Source organism: Pogoniulus pusillus, chromosome 18 (genome assembly GCF_015220805.1).
Source record: "Pogoniulus pusillus isolate bPogPus1 chromosome 18, bPogPus1.pri, whole genome shotgun sequence".
NCBI classification, from domain to species: Eukaryota; Metazoa; Chordata; class Aves; order Piciformes; family Lybiidae; genus Pogoniulus; species Pogoniulus pusillus.
Genome location: NC_087281.1, coordinates 22,165,538 through 22,187,426, shown reverse-complemented (window position 1 = coordinate 22,187,426; position 21,889 = coordinate 22,165,538). Strand labels below are relative to the sequence as shown.

The 21,889-nt window shown below is 38.7% G+C and overlaps 1 protein-coding gene across 3 annotated transcripts in view; it reads left to right on the top strand.

The window, feature by feature from the left end:
• The window catches only part of STRN (striatin), a 78,091-nt gene that overhangs the window by 33,905 nt on the left and 22,297 nt on the right, over window positions 1-21,889 (top strand). The window contains exons 6-11 of one of the 3 annotated variants that reach the window (XM_064158716.1): window positions 5,989-6,124; window positions 7,904-8,039; window positions 13,322-13,432; window positions 15,769-15,855; window positions 16,407-16,550; window positions 19,594-19,730. In XM_064158716.1, coding sequence (XP_064014786.1) covers window positions 5,989-6,124; window positions 7,904-8,039; window positions 13,322-13,432; window positions 15,769-15,855; window positions 16,407-16,550; window positions 19,594-19,730 — 751 coding nt within the window. The remainder of the gene's footprint in view (window positions 1-5,988; window positions 6,125-7,903; window positions 8,040-13,321; window positions 13,433-15,768; window positions 15,856-16,406; window positions 16,551-19,593; window positions 19,731-21,889) is intronic. The other 2 variants (XM_064158717.1, XM_064158718.1) reach the window with 2 other exon arrangements.

Below are 21,889 nucleotides of genomic sequence, written 5' to 3'. Positions count from 1 at the left end.
AATATTTGAGAGCAAAACCAAGGATCTCTTCAGATATTAAAATTAAACATTTTAAAGACCTTAGCTTTCTGATGTACAAGAAATCATTCCAACTGACACTCCAGTGAATCAATGTCTTTCTATACCAGAAGGCGTCAAATAACTCTTTTGCATCTCTAAATTCTATTAACACTGACCCATGTAATGCAAATGCTGCATATTGGCTGATGAGTGTGGTGTGCTGGCTAGCTTATAAAATGGTTTATTTGGGAAAATAATCTGTGAATATAACAACCTGAGGTAGTATCTGCAATGAAAAAAAATATTTCCAAAGTGATATGCAAGATTAAATATTGAATTACCCCCCAAAAAAAACCCCAATATCTATTTGCCTTATTCCCTCTACTGGTGCTCTTTTCCACCTTTATCCTGTTTCTCCTTATCTCCATCTTGCATTGACTTAAGAGGCATTTCAAAGATACTTTTGATGTCAGACTTTAAAGGGAAAAAAAATTACATTGTAGTTTTGCACGAAGAAAGTAGTATCAATGGACCACTCTTAATTTCATTGGTACAGATCTGTGACTTAAGGATTTGAAAGATGCTTCTTGAAAATTTCATATTAGGCTCATGGTACAGAAGGAATGGGGAAGAAGAGACAGAGAGGTTTTGTAGTGAGAGAGAGAGAGAGAAGCAGGGTGGAGGCCAATGGATAAAAAGCTTATAAACATTAGTTCTTCAAACATTGAGGGTTTTTTTCCCTGTTGCTGTTTGTTTGTCCTTTAAAAAGCTTATTTGACATAGTTATCTGACTGCATTTGACAACAAAATTGACCTTTCCTTCAAAAAGGTGGCTATAATTTGCATCCAAACCATTTTGTAAGTGCTGCTTAGCAGTTGTAGTATGTATTGCACTGATTCTTGCATTGTGTGGTGTGAATTCGTAGGTGTTTTTAAAGGTGGTGACAGTGTTGTAGTTTGCCCCGTGTTCCCTGGGCATAAATTTTGATGAATTTTCAGTTGTTCATAGTTTTGAAAGTTAAAAATTTGATATGTTTCTGAGCTGCATTATGGAAAACTTTGCACAGTACTGAAGATTTAATAAGCTGTTCTTAAAGGCAATCTTCATAGAAAGGAATATATTTCAGTTTGCATGCATTTATTTACTGCATCCAGTTTGGAAAAAAATGAATTATCCACATTGAGAAGGTTTTGTTAGAACATGAAATAACTGAATTTTATGGGAAATTGGTAACATTTGTGTCCTTGCAGTTTTGATAGTAGGATGAAACTGAGCTCAAGAAATGGCTCTCTAAAGGATGGGTTACAACAGGTTTTTCCTGTACAGGTGCCAGAAACATTTTTCAGCCTAAACTGAACTTGTGTTTGTTTAACTTTACTGTGGTATTTCTTCCTGCTTCCAAATTTATCAATAAAACCTGGTTTTGTTTAAGATAACTTGTGTATGTATTGGATATGACAAAGAAACAAAAAAAGCCTCTACTTTTTCCTTTGGGGGAGTGACTAGGACCAAGGCAGCTAAATAGCCTTGTGGCTGGGTAGTTTATGGAAGGAGTTTATGAGAGCCTCCCTGGATGTGACCACAGACTCCCAAGAGTTACTATGAATGAAGGAGAAGATGATAGAAATGTTCAATGTTAGACTAAAGTGTGAATAGTAAACGTTGAGAGCTAATTGAACATTCTGAAAAGCTCTTAATATTCTGGTGTCAGGGCCATTTTTACACAAAATACTTGTCTTGAGCCCATTTGTTTGTTTTAAACAGGAAAAAATGCCCTTTTTTGGTGGCTTAGATATTGCCTGTGTCAAGAGTAACGGTCACAAAATCTGTGTGATGCTTCTTAGTAGCAAGATAGAAAAGCTCAGCAGCATTAGTGTAGCTATGCTTTACTTCCTGGCACTACCTGCTGTATTTGTTATGCTTATGACAAGCAGTTGTGCCTAATCAATTACAGACATGACTAGCAGGTAGTCTCTTTGCCCCAAAGACTTTCCTGTCTGATTGGACAAGTCAGTGGAGAGGAGGATGTAATCCAAAAGTTAACAGTAACTGATAGAAGATGCTGTATGGGTAAAACTATTTATTAAGTTTCTTTAGGAAACTTAAGGATAGAAGGCAAGGTTTAGTACTGGAGAGAAAACCATGTAAGGATGATGTCATAGAGCACAGCTGAGTAGGAAAGAGGTTCAGAACAAGTGGCTGAGGAGCACAGGGTCAGGGAAGTCCTGACAAAATTGACTTGCTCTGCTCCTACTTTGTCTGCTTCAGTAGCTGCTTTTGCCTGTCAGGGGCTTCTAGCTTATTCTTCCACATCAGGTTTTTTTCTGAGCACTATGAAAGAAAAAAGCAACACCTAAGTTCTTGAACTGTTAAAATTATGTTCTCCCTTAATTTGATTCAGGACAGTCCAGTAAAGGGTGATTGTCCTTTTTGGGTTTTTTGTTCTCTCCTTATTTGCAGCAAGTCCTCAGTCTTGTCTCATACTCATGTATCAGCTCCCGCCTTTGGAGGTCCATTTTTCTAGATCATTGGTGACTGCAAAAGTCCTTGGAAATGCTGAGTTATGTTTCTTTTACTAAAATGGAATTCAAAGCAATTTATTATACTACTCCTATCTCTGAATATCTTTTTGCCACTTCTTTTTTATGTTGTTTTGTTAATGACCTGAGAAGAGAAGCACAGTCAATAAATGGAAAAGAACGTAACAAGCAAGCTTCAAATTGCCAAAACATGTAACAGAAATCATCCAAGGCCAAACATTTTCTTAAATATATGTTACAATATTTCTAAGTGTTCTTGCTGCCAGCAGTTTCTAAAATATCTTATGTTTCTGTGCTGCTAAAGGATGAAAAATTGCTAAATTACAGAGTCACTTTTGATTTGACCGCCAAAGTGTATCAGAGTATAAAGCAGCAAATCAACCTGTCAGCTTGAAGCTTCTGTTCCCTGTAGAGCCATTAAGTAGTTTATATATTCTGTTACTTCTGTGTTCTTTTTTGGTTCTTATTAATTCTTTCCTGGAAGTTGAACCTTAGCACAAATAATCTCCTGTGATGCTATGCTGACTTGGTACCTTTTGGTACTGTGCAGGAGTTTTGAGACACATGATAAACTATTTAGGTTTTCAGTGTATGAGATGCCTTTTACTCTCTTGTGTAAATGAAGAATATATTATTAATGAACAGACCTGATGATAATCTTGAAGGTCTCTTCCAAGCAAAATAGTTCTATAGACAATTCTGATTATGTGTAGATCCTGCCCACTGAAATGTGTCGTAATTAATCACAGTATCATCAGGGTTGGAAGAGACCTCACAGATCATCAAGTCCAACCCTTTACCACAGAGCTCAAGGCTAGACCATGGCACCAAGTGCCACGTCCAATCCTGCTTTGAACAGCTCCAGGGACGGCGACTCCACCACCTCCCCGGGCAGCCCATTCCAGTGTCCAATGACTCTCTCAGTGAAGAACTTTCTCCTCACCTCCAGCCTAAATTTCCCCTGGTGCAGCCTGAGGCTGTGTCCTCTCATTCTGGTGCTGGCCAGTTACTTAAGTAAATGTGGAACTTTCTCTTTTGGTGGTCACTTAAAACTGCAGTGTGGGAGAGCCCAATTTAAGATCAGATGAGTACAGAATCAAATCCAAATATGAATTACTACAAATACTTCTACCTATAGAAGGATATCTGTCTCTTGGTAACAAGTTGTATTGATGAAAATTCTGTATTTGTTCCATGTATGTTTACTGTAGCATGTCTGATATATGCTAATACAGATCAGCAGCCACAATGTTTTTACATGGCAGATTTTACACAGTGAAATGCAGAGAGGAAAAACAACAGCAAAATCCCCAAGCAAAACTCCAGAAAGAAACAAACAAATAAAACCCTACAGAAATACAGTTGTAGTCATATGTTTTAGTCTAATGAAATTTGACAAAATCTACTGAAAGTCAAGAAGTTAGTTAATTGGGGAACATTAGAAGTTTTGTCTGATTGATATTTGATGGTGATCTTCCCAGGGAGAGTGATTTGCCTTTGGAATGGGCTGCCCAGGGAGGTGGTGGAGTTACCGTCCCTGGAGGTGTTGAAGCAAAGCCTGGATGAGGCACTTAGTGCCATGATCTGGTTGACTGGCTAGGGCTGGGTGCTAGGTTGGACTGGATGATCTTGGAGGTCTCTTCCAACCTGGTTGTTTCTATGATTCTATGTTGGAAATGAGAAAATAGCAGTAACATAAGATTTCTGTGGAAACATATGTTATTCCTATGGACACATGAAGTATTATCTGCTGAAGTAGTGATTACTTAAGAATAATATTACAGAGTGCTTTCACATCTGTCTTAGAAACAAGAGGGTTTAAATAGTGTGGGAATCAAGGCAAATTGGAGAAGTATTTGAAGTTTGTTTCTGTCTAAGATCAAAGTGGAAGGAATATTCTCAGTAAAAACAGTGGATGTGAAAACATACCCTATGTTATGGTTTATTGTGGTACTGTATATGTGGCATTTCTAGTGGCAAGGAAAACCTTCATTGGTGTTTTTGTCCTGTAAAGTTGAGTAAATGGGAAAAAAAAGGGTAGAATAGCAAATTGTCTTCACGAGGTGTGGACATACAGGGGCTGTGAAGCAGTCACTCCTGCTAATTGTCGTCATGTAAGCACAGAACTGCTTGGACAGAGACTGTAAAGAAGGATGCATGCTATTTATCACACCTTCTTACACAGCAATTATTTTACCCTCAGATGTGCTACAATAAGTGTGAGAAGTCTTATGAAGAAACACTGGAATAAGTGGGTGATGGATGGGTGGGTGGATAATCAGGTGTTTACACCACAGCGAGTTTAAAAGGCTTTACTGTACAGACATGCTAGTTGATTGAACCTTTAGAAATCAATCACAGCAGAAGCAAAACTGTGCAATGGGAAGGCATGAGGTGGTGGTAAGGGTGACTGTACAAGGCAACCTAGAGCTGCAATTCTGGAAAGAGAGGGAGACTTCTGTTGTTTCAGTGGTTGTGACAATCAAGATGACGTGCATTTAGTGATGAACTATGAAAAACAGACTACTGATTAAAGGTAAGGAAATAATCAAGTTTGTCCCTACTGCTGTAAAGTCATGTAAAGAATGTCAAAGTTTTTAGTGGTTTTGTTTGGTTGGTTTGGTTTTTTGGGGTGGTTTGGGGTTTTTTTTTTACCACTTTATCTTTGAGGGATTAGTGGAGGAGTGGATATTCTGCATAGAAAAAATGGTACCTGTTGTTAATTCTAGGATTACTTTAATTGTGCTTTCACCAGAGTTTTAATAATGATTACAGCCTGTTTCTTGGATTCTTCCTTTCAGTTGTTAATATGAAAACCTTTAAGCTTCCTGTTCTGAGGCACTGCCAGTGCAGCCATAATTTTACCTAATCCTCATCCATTTCCTTATTTGCTTCATGTGAACAGCTACATAAGCATTATATACCCATTAAATGTATTTACTATTATATTTTTTGTAGTGGCAAATTTATCCTGTCTCAAAAGTTAATGAATTATGGGTCTAGAGTTTAATGTTTCCCAGCAAGGTGAGAAACACCAGATAACAGCAACAAAGTTTTGCTATACCCTGATGTAGAGGTGGGAGGCCAATTTAGTAGCTGTAACTTATGTCCTTGTTGCTGAAACTTTCAAGTGATGGTGTATAAGTATTGATGTTGCTTTTAGGTACACATCAGATGAATGTTGTGTTAAAATGCCTTTCAAATAAGTGTCTGTCCTGGTAATTGCAACTGGATGAAGAATAGTTGTTGATTCTAATAAAAGAGCTTATGGATAATGTTTACATTTATAATCCACACACATTTTCATCTGTAATAGTCTATATTTGGCTGTAGGTTTATTTCAGTCTTGTGTTGTTGGAGATCATAACACATAACAGACTGGACTTGACAAGTGATTTTTGTTGTGATTTCTTTTGACTCACTATGGTGATTGTTGTTGTTGTTTAGGAAACCTGAATTGACTGACTCTGCCTCTCTGCTAGAGACCTTCAAGTTTCTTGAAAATGCAGCTGCAGACTTTAGTGATGAAGAAGATGAAGAAGATATGGAAGGAAGAGAGAAAACAATCATTGATAGTGCAACAGTGAGTGGAAAAAATAATAGAAAAAGTTACAAAGAACAAAAAAGTGAGATCAATGAGATGCCTGGATGCAAAGTGTGTGACTCTGTGTGTGTACACATGCAAATTATTAGTGCAGCTTTATGATGGTCTGCTCAGGCATGTGTGCTTAAGAGGAACTAGATATGCATTTCTCAGTTTCTGCATATAACTTAAGCTTTGGCATATTTATTGCTTTAAGTTTGCAGTGACAGATTAAAATCTTTTAAGTTGTCTTTCTACTATTCCATATAGCAGAGTATTTTTGATAGATACTTGATATAGTTTTTAAGGTAGCTGATGTCTCTTTTTTTCAATTTTCAGCTTAGTTTGAAGATATTTTGTCAGGTACCATGTAAAAAATGGATTGGTTCTTGAATATTTAAATAAATGTATTGATATTTGAAGTGACTTGCAGAAATTTATCCTTGTAGAGAACAAGACTGAAATACCACATTTCCCTTTAAATAGGTTGTGGAGAGAATCAAAAATACAACTGGAAAGATTCAAATGTGGTTAATAAACATGTTTGCTTATTCAGTCAAATGCCTGGAACTCCCTCATGGTCTCTCTACTTTGCTATATAGAATCATAGAGTAATAGAATCAACCAGGTTGGAGTAGGCCTCCAAGGTCGTCCAGTCCAACCTAGCACCCAGCCCTAGCCAGTCAACTAGACCATTGCTTTTCTTGAACACCTCCAGGGATGGTGACTCCACCACCTCCCTGGGCAGCCCATTCCAATGCCAATCACTCTCTCTGCCAACAACTTCCTCCTAACATCCAGCCTAGACTTCCCCTGACACAACTTGAGACTGTGTCCCCTTGTTCTGTTGGTGGTTGCCTGGGAGAAGAGACCAACCCCCACCTGGCTACAGTGTCCCTTCAGGTAGTTGTAGACAGCAATGAGGTCACCCCTGAGCCTCCTCTTCTCCAGGCTGCACACTCCCAGCTCCCTCAGCCTCTCCTCATAGGGTTTGTGTTCCAGGCCCCTCACCAGCTTTGTTGCCCTTCTCTGGACAACAATGTCTGTAAAATCATCTGTAATACAGTATGTTCAGTGTGCCTACCAAAGGAATGAAGCTCAAGGTTTAGAATTGCTCCAGATGTTTAAATTGGTTCACTGTATTTAGAAGAAACATTCTTTTTCATGAGCTATGGAACATTGGCCTGTGTACTGAAGTCTTTTCAGACTGACTCTTAGCAGAGCTCCAAGTCAAAATACTGTGATGCATGTGATTTTTCCTTTTCTGTAGAGTCACACTTATGCTATATATTTCATGCATCATGGCTTCAGCTCACCTGTTAGTCAGATAAGTGCAAAGCATCTAAACCACTTTGATAACTAAGTGAAAAGTAAATTTCTAGAAAGCTTACAGTGAATTCTTTCATTAAAAGATGTCTTTTTTTTAAATCAAAATCTGTGCTCTTTTAAATAAATCAAATTTCCTTTGGAACTTGAAAGTAAAATGAAGTTTAAACATGGAAGTACTGTTTTTAATATCTGAGGAAGTATTCAGGATGGAATGACTTTTGCCTAATCTAAGCAAATTAGGTCATCTTAATTGTGGTTTGTTTGGGGTTCTTTTAATTGCTTTGTTTTGGATTTGTCTTTTGGTCCACGTGCAGACTGATTGCAAAGGTGAGATCAAAAAAGGCTTTTTTTCCAGAGAAGCACAGTTGAATTTGGTTTTGCAAAGTAAATGTCAGTATAATCATGTGCATGTAACTCAGTTCAGGTTTCTTTCTCTCCCTGACTTTACAGATTGTAAGGAAAAGGGTGCTATCTGACAGCAGTGAGGACAGAGATACAGAAGAAGCTTTGAAAGAGTTTGACTTTTTGGTTACCTCAGATGACGGTGATGGGGAATCGCGAAGTTCAGGAGATGGAACAGACTGGGGTAAGGAAAACTAATGGATTGAACCAGGAGAAGAAGTATATGCTCAGAATATGCTGTGAAATACTGATTTATTTGATTGACTTCTCTGTTGTGATCACCACACATTTTGAGTAGTCCTACAGTAAATAATTGCAGACTAAAGTTCTCTTGACATAATATTCTGTATATTGCTTTAATGCAAAGTGTCTTCAACATTTATGCTTCTGATTGTCTTTAATAGTAAGGCAAACAGAATTTGAGTATTGTGAGTGGAATTTCAGTGTGTTGTTTTCAGTGACTCATACTAATGAAGGGCTCTGATAAAACTGTATTTCACATTTGAGACATGAAAGTTGTTTTGTCTTTCTCCCACTTTGAGACAGAATGTAATGTGAGTCATAAAGACTGAATTAGTTGCTGACACGCTTACTGGGTGTCAGCAGTTTGGGTAATATGAACTGTTCAGTTGCCCTTTTTTGAAAAGTCATTTATCAGAGGAATGTATCTTTAAGCCTCCTAGTCATAGAGAGACATTTCATAAACTTTTCACCTCTGTCCTTTGAGGTTCATGTCCTGCATCCTGGAATGCCAGCATCCACTTTACCTTGACGTAATTATTCTTCGTAAACCCACAGGGAAGGCAAGAAGGAAGAGGCTTGCTTAAATGTCTTGATGGGTAGTTGTTTCCTCCTTAGACTGTTCTGGCAAGTCTGAAGTGTAAGTGGACACAGAAGGAGGTATAGAAAATAGTTGAGCTGGCTAAGGTTCTTGCTAAGCTGTTCTCCATTTTTGAAAGGTTATGGAGAACAGGAGGATTGGAGGAAAGCCAGCGTTGCTCCAGCCTTCACACAGGGCAAGAAAGAGGACACAGGAAACTACAGGCCAGCCAGCTTCACCTCTGTCCCTAGAATGTTGATGTAACAAGTCATTCTGGACATCATTTCTGAGCATAGGGAGAAAAGAATCTGCATCAATTCATGCTCAGCCAATCTGAGCCTTCTATGGTAGTGTGACCAACTGGGTAGAGGAGGGAAGAGCAGTGGACATTGTCTACAGGGTTTTGACACTGTCTTCCATAACATTCTCCTAGGTAATGTTAGGAAGTGTGGGTTAGATGAGTGGACCGTGAGGTGGATTGAGAATTGGCTAAAGGACAGAGCATAAAGAGTTGTGACCAACAGTGCAAGGTCTAGTTGGAGGCCTGTGCTTAGTGGGGCTCCCCAGGGGTCAGTACCGGTCCAGTCTCATTCAACATATGTCCATCAACAACGTGGTTGAAGGAGCAGAGCGTAGCCTCAGCATGTTTGTGGGTGATACAAAACTAGGAGGAGTGGCTGACACTCCAGAAGGCTGTACTGCTATCAGCAAGGCCTGGACAGCTCCATGAGTATTATGTTCAGGTCTCGTGTCCCCAACTACTGAATAGAGTCCAGTGGAGGGCTGCAAAGATAATTAGGGAAATGGAGCATCTCTCTTAATAAGGAGTGGCTGACAGACATGGGGGTTTTTAGTCTAGAAAAGAGAAGATGAAGAAGGGGATCTTCCAAATGCTTATAAATATCTAAAGGGTGGAGGTCATGAGGATGAGGCTGGGCTCTTTCCAGTGATAGGATAAGGGGCAATAAGTACAAATCTAGGATGCAGGCAGTTTCACTTGAACTTAAGGAAAAACTTTGCTGTGGGGGTGACAGAGCACTGAAACTGTCAGCTCAGAGAGGTCATGAGGTCGTGGAGTCTCCCTCTCTGGAGACTTTCAAAACCTGTCTGCACATGTTCCTGTGCAACTTGATCTAGTCATACCTGTTAGCAGGTGGACAAATGGTCTCCAGAGGTCCTTCCAACCCTTACCTTTCTGTGATGAATAATGGAACTTTTTTAACAGACAAGCTATGGTAGCTGTGGCTCTCGTGAGCTAACAGTTCCTAAGATGCTGTACTTATTTGAAGCTGTGTGAAACTCATGGTTCAACGCAAAATTATTGTTCAGTGTGGTGTGGTCTCTGATTTACAGAATGTGTCTCAATATCACAGTATCACAGTATCATCAGGGTTGGAAGAGACCTCACAGATCATCAAGTCCAACCCTTTACCACAGAGCTCAAGGCTAGACCATGGCACCAGTCAATGTTCTGCTCACCAAACAATTCAGCAAAGCTACTCCTCTTTTTTTAAGCAAAAAATATTTTTACTATCTTTTTCTGATACTTCTCTCATAGTATTAAACTTTTTTATTCATTCATGGTTGATAGATGTAGCTATTGGTTGTGTTGGGAAAAGGTTAGTCTGCCAACAGGAACGTGTTTGTTCTCAAATTCACACTCTGCTCTGTTTTTACTTTCATTGATGACATCTGTGTGCAGATGAGCAAAAGTCTAACATTAGCAACAAATTGTCATGGAAGGTGCAGTTCCATGTGTAAATATATTAGGAGGTTTTTTTGAACGATAGACTTTCAGTGGTTTTCAGTTACTTGTTTCACAACCTGTGAACTGTATATAAGAATAAGCTTCTTCAAGCAACTGCCATTGTGAATCACCTTAATTTGATTCAAGAGAAACTGTTAGTTGTGGCATGGAAGAGTGATGCTGTGTATTGAGGGTAGAAGTAAACAGAGAAAGTCCTTGATTCATTTTGGATCATGAGCATTACTGATCAGTTACAGTAATTTGTTGAACCCATTTGGCTTCAAAGATCCTCAGAAGTATCTATGTCATTTTTAAACTAGAAAACATTCCCACGGTGGTAGTTCAGGATTCACTTAGCTGAACAGAATCTGTGGGACATGCAGGAAGCATCCTGTGGCAGTCTCTAGAAAACTAATGTATTAGCTATTTTCCTGCAAGCTAATGTAAATTCACTTAAAGTTTCTGTTGACTGAGAGCAAAAAGGCTTGCATAGGCAGAATGGAAAACATCATTAAAGCTTATAACCTGGTACCAGAAAGAATACATACTGCTTCCCTTAAGAATGATTTTTCTCTTAGGTTTTTTGAGTTCTTCACACTTTTTTTTTATCATTAACGGTTCTTAATTGGACATATGTATTAAAAGGACCCAAAAGTTCGCAGACCATGTGTTTTAGAGTCTCTGTTCAGCTTACTAATATCTGTATTTTCATAGCTGCTTCAAAAAGACTAATGACTCAAGACTTTGGGTCTTGAATTAATCTTGTCACTCATGAGTAAAAGTAGGGTCGTGACTGGAGGACTTAAAGGATCATCTAGTTCAACTTCCTGCTTGAGTCCATTTGTGATAGGTTACTCTGGCTGCCTTCTGGTCAAGTTTTGAGTGTCTTCCAGCAAAGGAGTTCTAGTAAACCCTCAGACAATATTCTGGTAAAGAGTATTTTCTCTGTGTGATACAAGTCTAAGCAAAGTGTGTGCCTGTCTTCTCTACACCTGCTCATTAAGTGGTTGTAGGCAGCACTAAGATGCCTCTCTGGCTTCTTGTTGCTGAGCACTCGCCCTGTAGCTCGTTTGCTCCAACTGCCTTCACCATCTTAGTGGCACCCCTGGGCTTGCTACCCTGTGTCAGTACTAGGTACTTAGCATTCCACTTAGAAGGTTGCCAGTAAAAGAAAAATTATACTGGATGCAGTGCTCAAGATACAGTGTCATAACTACCAAACAGAGGGAATAATCACTTCCCTCACCCTAGTGGCTACATTAATACAGCCCCAGGTATTTTGGTTGCCTTTGCTGCAGGAGTATGCTGCTGACTCCTGTTCTGTTTGATGTTGCTGGAAGATCCCTAGGTCTTTGTCAGCATAGTTAGCTGTCAGTCCCTATAACAACGGAGGTCTGCTTCTCTATCTTTTGCCCAATCATAGTGACCCCTTCAGATTGTGACTGGTAGTGTTTGTATTTCCTCTATGGGCGTTTAATATCCTTTCTGCGTTTTGGTCTAAGTTTATTGTTGTTCATCTTTTTAAAAGTCTAGAGTAGTTTCGTTGATGTATAAAGCAAACTTGATCTGAAAGGAATTAATTTTAAAACAACTGAGATTTTTAAAGAGGAACATAAAGAAAACATATAATGCATGTTTAAATTTGCATTTGTAATGGTTATGAAAATAAGTATATGTGAGGAAAAGCTGTGTTATCTCCCTCCTTACAGTTCTTTTTCTTTAAGCTGCCTCACTACAGTCTTTATATATGGAAAAAATGACATGGTGATTTGAATTCATGTAACACATTTTGTTCAAAATCTCAAAATACCATACTGTTGGAAGAAGATTTCTCTGTATTATGTCACAGGGGAAGAAATTTGAGAGGCAAAACCCCAAACAACCAAACAACTACAAAAAAAAAAGTAGGGATATGAGATGTTTTGTGTTTGGTTTTTTTTTATTTTGATTAGTTTTTTTCCCCCAGACTTGTGAAGTTTCATGGCTTTGAGATTCTAAACTTGGTGACCTGTGTGCAGTGCTTGAAAAGTATTTCAGTGTGCTGCTGCTTTGTGTAAATGACAACGTAGCACAAAGACAATGAAATATGAATTTGAGATGCAGTAATGCAACATTGAATTTGTAGTTATATTGGCCAGTGGCATACAATAATGGTAAGGTGATATTGACCAGTGGCATACACTAATTGTAAGGTGATATTGACCAGTGGCATACACTAATTGTAAGGTGATATTGACCAGTGGCATACACTAATTGTAAGATTGTATTGACCAGTGGCATACACTAATTGTAAGATTGTATTGACCAGTGACATTCAATAATTGTAAGGTGATACTGACTAGTGGCATGCAATAATTGTAGGGTTATATATTGACCAGTGGCATACACTAATTGTAAGGTGATGTATTGACCAGTAGCATACACTAATTGTAAGGTGATGTATTGACCAGTGGCATACACTAATTGTAAGGTGATGTATTGACCAGTGGCATACACTAATTGTAAGGTGATGTATTGACCAGTGGCATACACTAATTGTAAGGTGATGTATTGACCAGTGGCATATAATAATTACCTCCCTGGAAGAAAGAAAAGACAGCTGAAAAATATGTCCTGATTTATTAGAAGGTAAATTTTGTTTTAATTTATGACCAGCTATGTATTTGGTTATAGAAATTAGGAGTGTTTAAAAATTAGCCTCATTTTTTCATTAAGAAAATTCTGAGCAAATAGAGGTGGGATGTAAGTAGAAGTTTTAGAGCTTCCACAAGCTTGATGCTATTTCTGTCTCTTTAAAATAAAAGACAAATACCACTGACAGCAGCTGTTGCCTCCTTCAGTGGAGATCCCTTGGTGACATTATTGAAAAAGGATGTTTCGTTTGTTTCACTTTGTTTAGAAAAGGAAGACCAGTGTCTCATGCCTGAAGCTTGGAATGTCGACCAGGGAGTAATAACCAAACTCAAGGAACAATACAAAAAGGAGCGCAAGGGGAAAAAGGGGGTGAAGAGTAAGTGGAAAACATTGCACCTTAAAATCATAAATCTCACATCTTTCACACCCTTAATTCTATCTCTCTTTCAATGTTTTCCTAAAATTACTTACTCTTTTACTTTGCTGCTCCTGACTGCTTTCCTGTTCACCAGTTCTCAGGGGTTGAAATTAATGACAGTCCATCAAGTTACCTTGATAAGTAGTTGGATTAGATATAACTTTTTCCAACCAGGCGTTGGATTAACTAAAAACTCTTGCTTTAAGCATGGATTATACTTTCTTTACTCAGAAACTTAAATTGTAAATGACATTGGTTTAATAGTTCACACTTCAATACAGAAGACTTCAGAACCCTTTCTTAGCTGGAAACATGCCAGTTTCACAGGAATAGTTTGTCTGGTATGTGAGTAACTAAAAAGCAATAACAAAACACCCAAACAAAAAAACTCTGAAAACCCACAACAACAACAAAAAAAATACCAGAAACTGTCTCAAGTATCCAATCACATGACAGAGGGAGAAAAAAGGTTAATTTCTACCCCTGTTTATACTTAACATTCACCACATGGAAGTCATGCTGTCACCATAATTTATTATGCAGGGCTCGAAATAGGAAGCAACTCTGACCATCAATTTGTTTGCAAATCACAGGATTTATTGACTTGCATAACCTGTGGGACTAGCCTTGAAAAATGTTTGGTATTGTTGTCCAAACAAAAAACTGATTAGTTCCTGAAATACAGTTTCTAGCCCTGTAATTTTTTTTTTGTACATTTCTTGAAATGTGTTTTATAAAATCAATGTTTTTTTCTTCTCATAAGTAAACTTGAAAAGTTTTTGAGCTGGAAGTGTTTAAAGTGAGATGCTGTAGTCATGGCTGTATTTCAAACATCTAGACATACTGAGAATTTCTGGTTGAATTATATCAATGAATAATATTGCATGCAGCCCAGTAAGAAATTTGAGGGATGTTTCTCCCTTTCTGGGAAGATGCTTATGAATATCAAGGAAATTTTCACTTCCAATGAGACATGCGTGGCAATGCAGAAGTTGTCAGGTCTGTGCCATCGCTGAGGCTGATCTGTTTGTTACTTTTCCCATTGATACTCTGATAAAATGCTCCTCAGCAGTTACGCTACCAAATACACAAACTAAATATCTGTTTGGTTTTTTTCTTTCTTATTTTTTTCCCTGAAAATAATAGTAATTAAAAAATCACTACTGTGTGTTAAATTTCTCGTGATATTTTTATCAGTTTTGGAACAACTTCAGTTTGTGAAGTTAATCACAAGTCTGACGTGAACGTGAGCTGGCCAGCTAAGGAAGTTCATGTTTCACTAGACTGATTCTAAACTTCTTTATAGTGAAGACAGAGAGGGCATACCAATATAGGATGAGTGAAAATGGTTTTTGTAACTTGTCTCTTGTTTTTAAACTATACAGACCTGCTGTGTAATGGCAGTAATTAATTGTAGCATTACCTTAGCAGAAATTATTTATTTAAACTCTTGAACAGCTGTTGAGTGCCTTTTTTTTTTTTTTAGACTAAATATTTAATTGTTAATCTGTACACAGATACTATTGGAACACATTTTACATATTTATGAGAAACATTTCTGGTGTAAGGCAGCACTATGACACCCGTTGCTCCTTCTTGCAGATAACTACTGCTTAGTACATTTACAATACCTTTTGGACTTATTTGATTTGTTCAATGTTGAGATACCAAATGTACATAAATTAAGCATCTTTCCATGGACAAACCATCATTGGAAGGGCATCAACACAGAAAAATTAGGAGAAGTCACAGGCTGTTTTCAGCTATTCATGATACTGCATGTACTGAAGCAGAGTCTGAGAAGGGATGTCCAGGGAAAAAGAAAGGACTAAATATCTTGACATTAAACTGTGCAAAGTTTGTTTCTATTACTTCAGTCTCATCCTAAATGGTGCATAGACACTGAGCTGCTACAAAGTAAAATACTGGTTTTATAGATCAACTATTATGGTAAAGCAATCTTGCAAAATCCTACTTACTGTTTTCCTGAATCAGGTAATATTTTTTGTGACAGACAAGTTAAATACAATTTAGTTTATTGTCAGTCATTATGATTAGGGTGTGCAAAGTAGAGTTTGCAACTGCATTAGTAAACTTACGATTTTGCAAGGCTGTAGTAAGCTCTCCTATGAAGCAAATTATTATATACAATGGTTTTATGAGACAATACATATATTAGAGTACACTTCTGTGTTAAAGCTGCTTAAAAATAGCTGTATTATTTACTGGTCTAGGGAAAAACATAATGGACTATGGGTAAGACATTTTCCCATTCTTAATTAAACTTACAACAGGAAAAACTACCGAAGATATGTTTCAGCCTCAATCCTATATAAAACAGTCAAAACAGGGATGTGGGAAAGTGATGGAGCAAAGCACAGGTAAGTGTCAAGAAGGGCATGGGTCTTCACCATGTGTAGCTTCAGGAAGTAGGACAGTGAATCCAGTTGGATTTATATTTTAGTATAACTTTCTGTATTCTGTAGTTCACAATATTACACTACTGCACAAAGAAATTTAAAGTAGTCCTAAGAATATGCTGCACATATATAAGTACCCTATGCACAAATTTTAACATGTTCACACATGTCAGCTGTTATTTTGGAAAAGTAAATGTTCTAATGATCAGTGTGACTCAGTTGGAGGCATTCTTCAGCACGCCATGCAAGAAACAGTATGAGTTTATAAGTGTGGGGAAATTGTGCATTCACAACTCTCAGTTGCTTCTATCACTTTCTTTTCAAGAAATTCATTTCATGCTGGATAATTAGTTACTGCTGCAAATAGGTGCTCATTAGTTTTTCTGTGGTGATGTTACAATGCAAGGTAGGATCCATTGTTGCATGTGCTACTGTAGCATATCTGATATAAGTAATGCAATCATGAACTCTGCATAAGCCCTTTAATTTTGTTTATTTTTTCTCCTGGTTAGGGCCCAACAGGTCAAAGCTGCAAGATATGCTTGCAAACTTGAGAGATGTTGATGATCTGCCTTCGTTACAGCCATCCGTCACACCACCTTCTAGGCCCAGTAGCTCAAGACTCATTGAACACGAGATAACCAGGACAGATGAAGGCAAGTATCAAAAATGTGCATACACCTTTTATAAAGGATAGATCTGTGTAGTTACTTCTGCTTAAAGGTTATCTTCTAAGACTTATGAAGCACCTCACAAATACTGTTTCAGCATTATGTGCGATGTGCAGTGAATGACGTTCCCATTTCTCCTTCCAATCGCTGTTAGTAAGGTCAAGGCATCTACTCAGGTGAAGTCTTGACTGATACCTTTGAACGTGGGGAAAAAACACATTTGGCTCTTGGTGGCTTTGTAATGTGAGGATTTTAAGTCACCTGCCTGATTCATATATATATATATACACGTGTGTGTGTTCTTTTTCTAAGTGTGAAGGTAGAGGCTCTGCTGGTAAACACATGTGGCTGGGTATAACTTTTAAATACATGTTGTGATTATAGTGAATCATACAGAACAAGGTACATCTGGCCACTGGATTGATTTCCATTATGTTTTCCAAAATGGAAAAAGAATTAGAGTAGCATCTAGTTCACCAGTGGAAAGCCATGCACCCTTGCAGTGAGGCATGTGATCACCTTCCTTAATTATGTCTGCAAGTTGCTAGATCACAGTATCACACAGTATCATCAGGGTTGGAAGAGACCTCACAGATCATCAAGTCCAACCCTTTACCACAGAGCTCAAGGCTATCATCTTATTTGTTTCAAATTCTGAATTTCTATAATATGCCTCACAATAAAATAAATATGAGGCTACCTTAATAAGTAGAATATTGTATCGTGTGCTTTTTATTTAAATGGTAAATGTGTCTTTTGGAGAATGAGGAAAATGTAGATTTTGCTTAACAGTCTTTCAGGGAGTGTGAAAAAGTAGATTGGCCAAGTTATAATTAAGATGCATACAAAGCCCCAGCATGTGGCATAGCTACCAAAGATCTCAGTAGTTCTGTTTCCTACATGCTTCTTTGTGAAAGAAGGGAGTAACTTAGCAACACTTGAAGAAGTGGAGGAATTTTTAGTTGAATGTTTCCTTCCAGCTTTTCTCACATATGCTGAGAGCCATTTTCATGTCCTCTCTGGAATAGGGTTTTTAATTCAGAGACTCAGGTGGGCTCTCACAAAACCAGAAGAGGATAGCTGATTGATATCAGTCTAACATCATTATTAAAAACTATCAGCTGTGTATTCTCTTATAAATCTGTGACTCTGTGATGCTTTGGGCATACATTTTTTTTTTAATGCTACTAACTTTTCATTTCATGTCCTGTATGTATTGATGTGTTGAGTGGAATATTACACTCTGAGTTCAACAGAGAGAAAAAGAGAGTGATAGTTGGTATTTTAGAGTGAAGGAGGCAAGAAGTCTTTGTGAATAAAGGTAATAACTAAGAGACCTAATGAAATGGCAGGGCTTGAAGTCTTGGTTGTAAAAAGTAGCAGAAAGCAGGCAGTACACTTCATAGATAGGAGTGTGAAATGGAAAGAGGAGCATACTTTATGCTGAGTGGACAGAAGGGAATTGAATAGCATCTGAATCTGATACCTTTAGGACAAGAGGGAAGCAACCTAAGCAGATCAGTCTATTTGTTATAAACCATAGTTTGCTTGGCTTTGATTTAATGTTGGTGCAGTTAGAATAAATAAGACACTGAGAATGAGATGGTGTTTAGTTTTTTTCTCTACCTCATAGAATCAACCAGGTTGGAAGAGACCTCGGAGATCATCCAGTCCAACCTGTTGCTAAGGCTTGTATTTGGAATGGAGCTAAAAGGGAGGAAAAAAAGCAGTTTAGTGGAAAATCCTTGTAGTTTGAGACAAAGAGTGTATACAATTGAGTGAAGTGCCTTGTGTCTAGAAGAGAACACATTTTCATCTATAGAGTCCCCTTTTTGTGAGGTGTAGATTCGGAGAGGTATTGTACAGGGACACTGGTAGAGGCACAGCTTCTTTTGAGTTGTATTATTTGATGAAGAGCCTTGCATGGTGTGTGTGAACTGTACTCCTCTGATCCTCCCGTTTCTAGTGAATCTACCTATGGATGTGTTTGTTACAGTGAAAGAAAGATGTTGAGGTGCTGGAACATGTCCAGAGAAGGGCAACAAAGCTGGTGAGGGGCCTGGAGCACAAATCCTATGAGGAGAGGTTGAGGGAGCTGGGCCTGTTTAGCCTGGAGAAGAGGAGGCTCAGGGGTGATCCTATTACTGTCTACAACTACCTGAAGGGGCATTGTAGCCAGGTGGGGGGTGGCCTCTTCTCCCAGGCAACCAGCAATAGAACAAGGGGACACAGTCTCAAGTTGTGCCAGGGTAGGTGTAGGCTGGATATTAGGAAGAAGTTCTTCACAGAGAGAGTGATTTCCCATTGGAATGGGCTGCCCAGGGAGGTGGTGGAGGCACCGTCCCTGGGGGTCTTCAAGAAAAGCCTGGATGAGGCACTTAGTGCCATGGTCTAGTTGATTGATTAGGGCTGGGTGCTAGGTTGGCCTGGCTTATCTTGGAGGTCTCTTCCAACCTGGTTGATTCTATGATTCTATGAACAGAGCTCCTATAGCAGCTGTGGACTAGTAAAGTTTGGATACTTCTAGTAAAAACTGGGAATTCAGTGCTAACTTACTTGGTAGTTAAATTGATTTCACAACTAGCAATGAATGGAACACAGCTTCAGTTGTGTTGCTGGATCGCAGGCATGTAGATACTGTAGACATACTTCTGAAATGTGTTAGGAAGGAAGAGTCCAGCTACTCCAATCTGTATTTTTTGCTGCTTCCCCAGAGCCTATTGGCATATTTTGTAGTGGTGTTGGAGAAGTACCTCAGCTTTTCTGTGTTGCTTTTGTGTTGTGTATGGGAGAATAGTAGTGTACTCTTCCTTCCTGTGGCTACTGACCCTTAGTATCTAAGTATTATAATCAGAGAGGATACTGTTTGTTGGTAAGTATTTAGAGTGGCTGTTTTTTATGTACTTTTTCATATCTTTGCCCTCGGCTACTTGAGAGATGTTCTGTATTTTGGAGCTGGAAAATATACTTTATTGATTGATGTTGTATAAATGTATGTTTCAGGATATTTTGTTTTGTTTTCTTGCAGTGGAAGCTTTAACATTCCCTCCTTCTTCAGGGAAATCTTTTATTATGGGAACAGATGAAGCCCTTGAGAATGAACTGGGTCTTGGGGAGCTGGCAGGCCTTACAGTAGCCAATGAGGCAGACTCGCTGACTTATGATGTAAGTGTTCAATGATAACTCAAGGTCCTACTGTCTACTTGCTGAAGGCAGATGCAAGTTACATGTGTGTAGACTCCAGCAGAAAACATTTTCCTGTTAAAATTATGTTGCCAGAGCATGTCACCTATTTTTACTTGACATATCAGCTCTTTGCATACACAGCAGCACTCAGGCTCTCTCCAAGGTCCTCCCCTTGTCATTTGCCTGCTGTATCATTCAAACTGTTGAAAGTAAATGTAATCAGTGATAGTAATTCAAGTGGACACTTAGAACCTCAGTGATGCAAAATTGCAAGCAGCATGGCCAGCAGATTGAGAGAAGTTAATGCTCTCTCTACGTGGGACTGATGTGGTCATACCTGCTTGCAGCTTTGGCCCCCTCCAAAAGGGTTCTAGAGAAATTGGAGAGTCCAACAGCTTGTGACTGAAGTGTGTTTAGGGGGCTGGTCTTTTCATTTGTTAGGAGGCTGAGAGTTGCTTGAATAGTAACCTACAGATGTTGGAGAGGTGCTTACAAGGATGACAAAACCAAACTTCTCCTTACTGTTAAAATAAGAAGAAACTAACAAATTATGCTGAGGAGGTTCAGGTTGGGCAATGGTGGAAAAAGTGTTAAGTAAGGTGGTGTCACTAAAGCAAGTTGCCCAGAGAAACTGTGGAATCTCTCTCCTGGGAGATGTTGAAGGCTTGACTGGAGGAGAGCTGTTGCTTACGTTACATGATGTAAGAAATAGCCTGTGACAGTTTGGGTGTTCTCTACCCCCCCTAGAAATCACCCAGACTAGACTCAGCCAGCTCTGGAAATGTGAATGAAGCTTATTATTTACAGCTAGCACAATATACAAGCAGATATTTACAGTAGATACAGTTATAGACAGAAATAGACAAGGTAAAAAAAGTAATACAGAAACACAGCAGCCCTCCCAGAAACCTGAGTCCCCAGGAGGGGCTCCCAACCGCCCCTTCACCTTCCCCCTACCCCTCTCAACCTTACCCCAGTCCCAAGGAAGAATGGAGGTTTGGCCAGGGGGTTAGGAAGCAAAGTGGATTAGTCCAAACTGGAGGGTGAGGTTAGAGAGTAAGATGCAGAGCTCAGCCAGCAGCCCAAGTGAGAGTGGTTATCTATGTTTTTATTTCTTGTTCCTGTACTTCTCAGCAAGCCCATGAGCGAAGTAGACATCACCATTGTTTCCCTTTCACAGCCTGTAATCTAGTTCTTCTCACCAAAACATTCTAGCTAGCTTCAAACCAGCACATAGCCTCCCTCAAAATGGGAAAGCTGGACTAGAGACTTGTGGCCAGCACTTCTTTCAGTATATAAATAGCTTATGGCTTCTTTATTCTTCACTTCTTATGAAAAGTCTTTCTTAAAATTGCTTCTTTGCAGTCATGAAACTTTAGTCTACACTTCTGATTTCTTGGGAAAAGATGCTTCAGGTATTTAATCATCTGCTCCTTTATGATCTCTCAGCTTCAGACTAATCTTGCCATTGCATTACCCAGATCTCTCAAGGTTGAGGTATTTCAGAGATGAGGTTTTTTTCTCTTTGATTTTTGGGTTTGGTTTTTTTAGTATTGTACGTTGTGGAGGAATCCCATCCTTCAGTTAATCTGACCTAGAGCAATCACCATCTAGGATTTTACTGTCATGAATCAAGTCTGAATTCAGAATTAACTTACATTTCTACCCTTGTATGTACCTGTAAAGCAATAAAATTAACAGAACTTTACAGATGTTTTGAGAGTGACATTGCAGAGATGTGCTCTACTACTAGAGCAGGTTTAGGAGCATGTGATGTGTTGTGAATCCTTAGGATTGCAATCACATGGAACATCTGTTAAAGTTCAGTATTTTAGCATTATCTCCTAGTTTGAGGCCTAGCCTTGAACTTTTGTTTTTTCGTGGCTAATCTTCTCTAACTTGGCCTTCAGAAAGGGGTAAGTTGGGGTACCTAAAGCCTGGATGCTGATTTTTGAGATTCAGAGGACATGGCAAGCCTAAACCATCTTTACAAGGCCTTAATACTTTCAGTGTCTGGCTTTGTTGTTCAGGTATCCACATAAACTTGAGTTTGTCCATGTCTCTGTATGCTGAACAGCTTTAATTTATGGAATCCAGCACTTCTTTACCCACCTTTAATCCTGTTGTGTGACAGTATT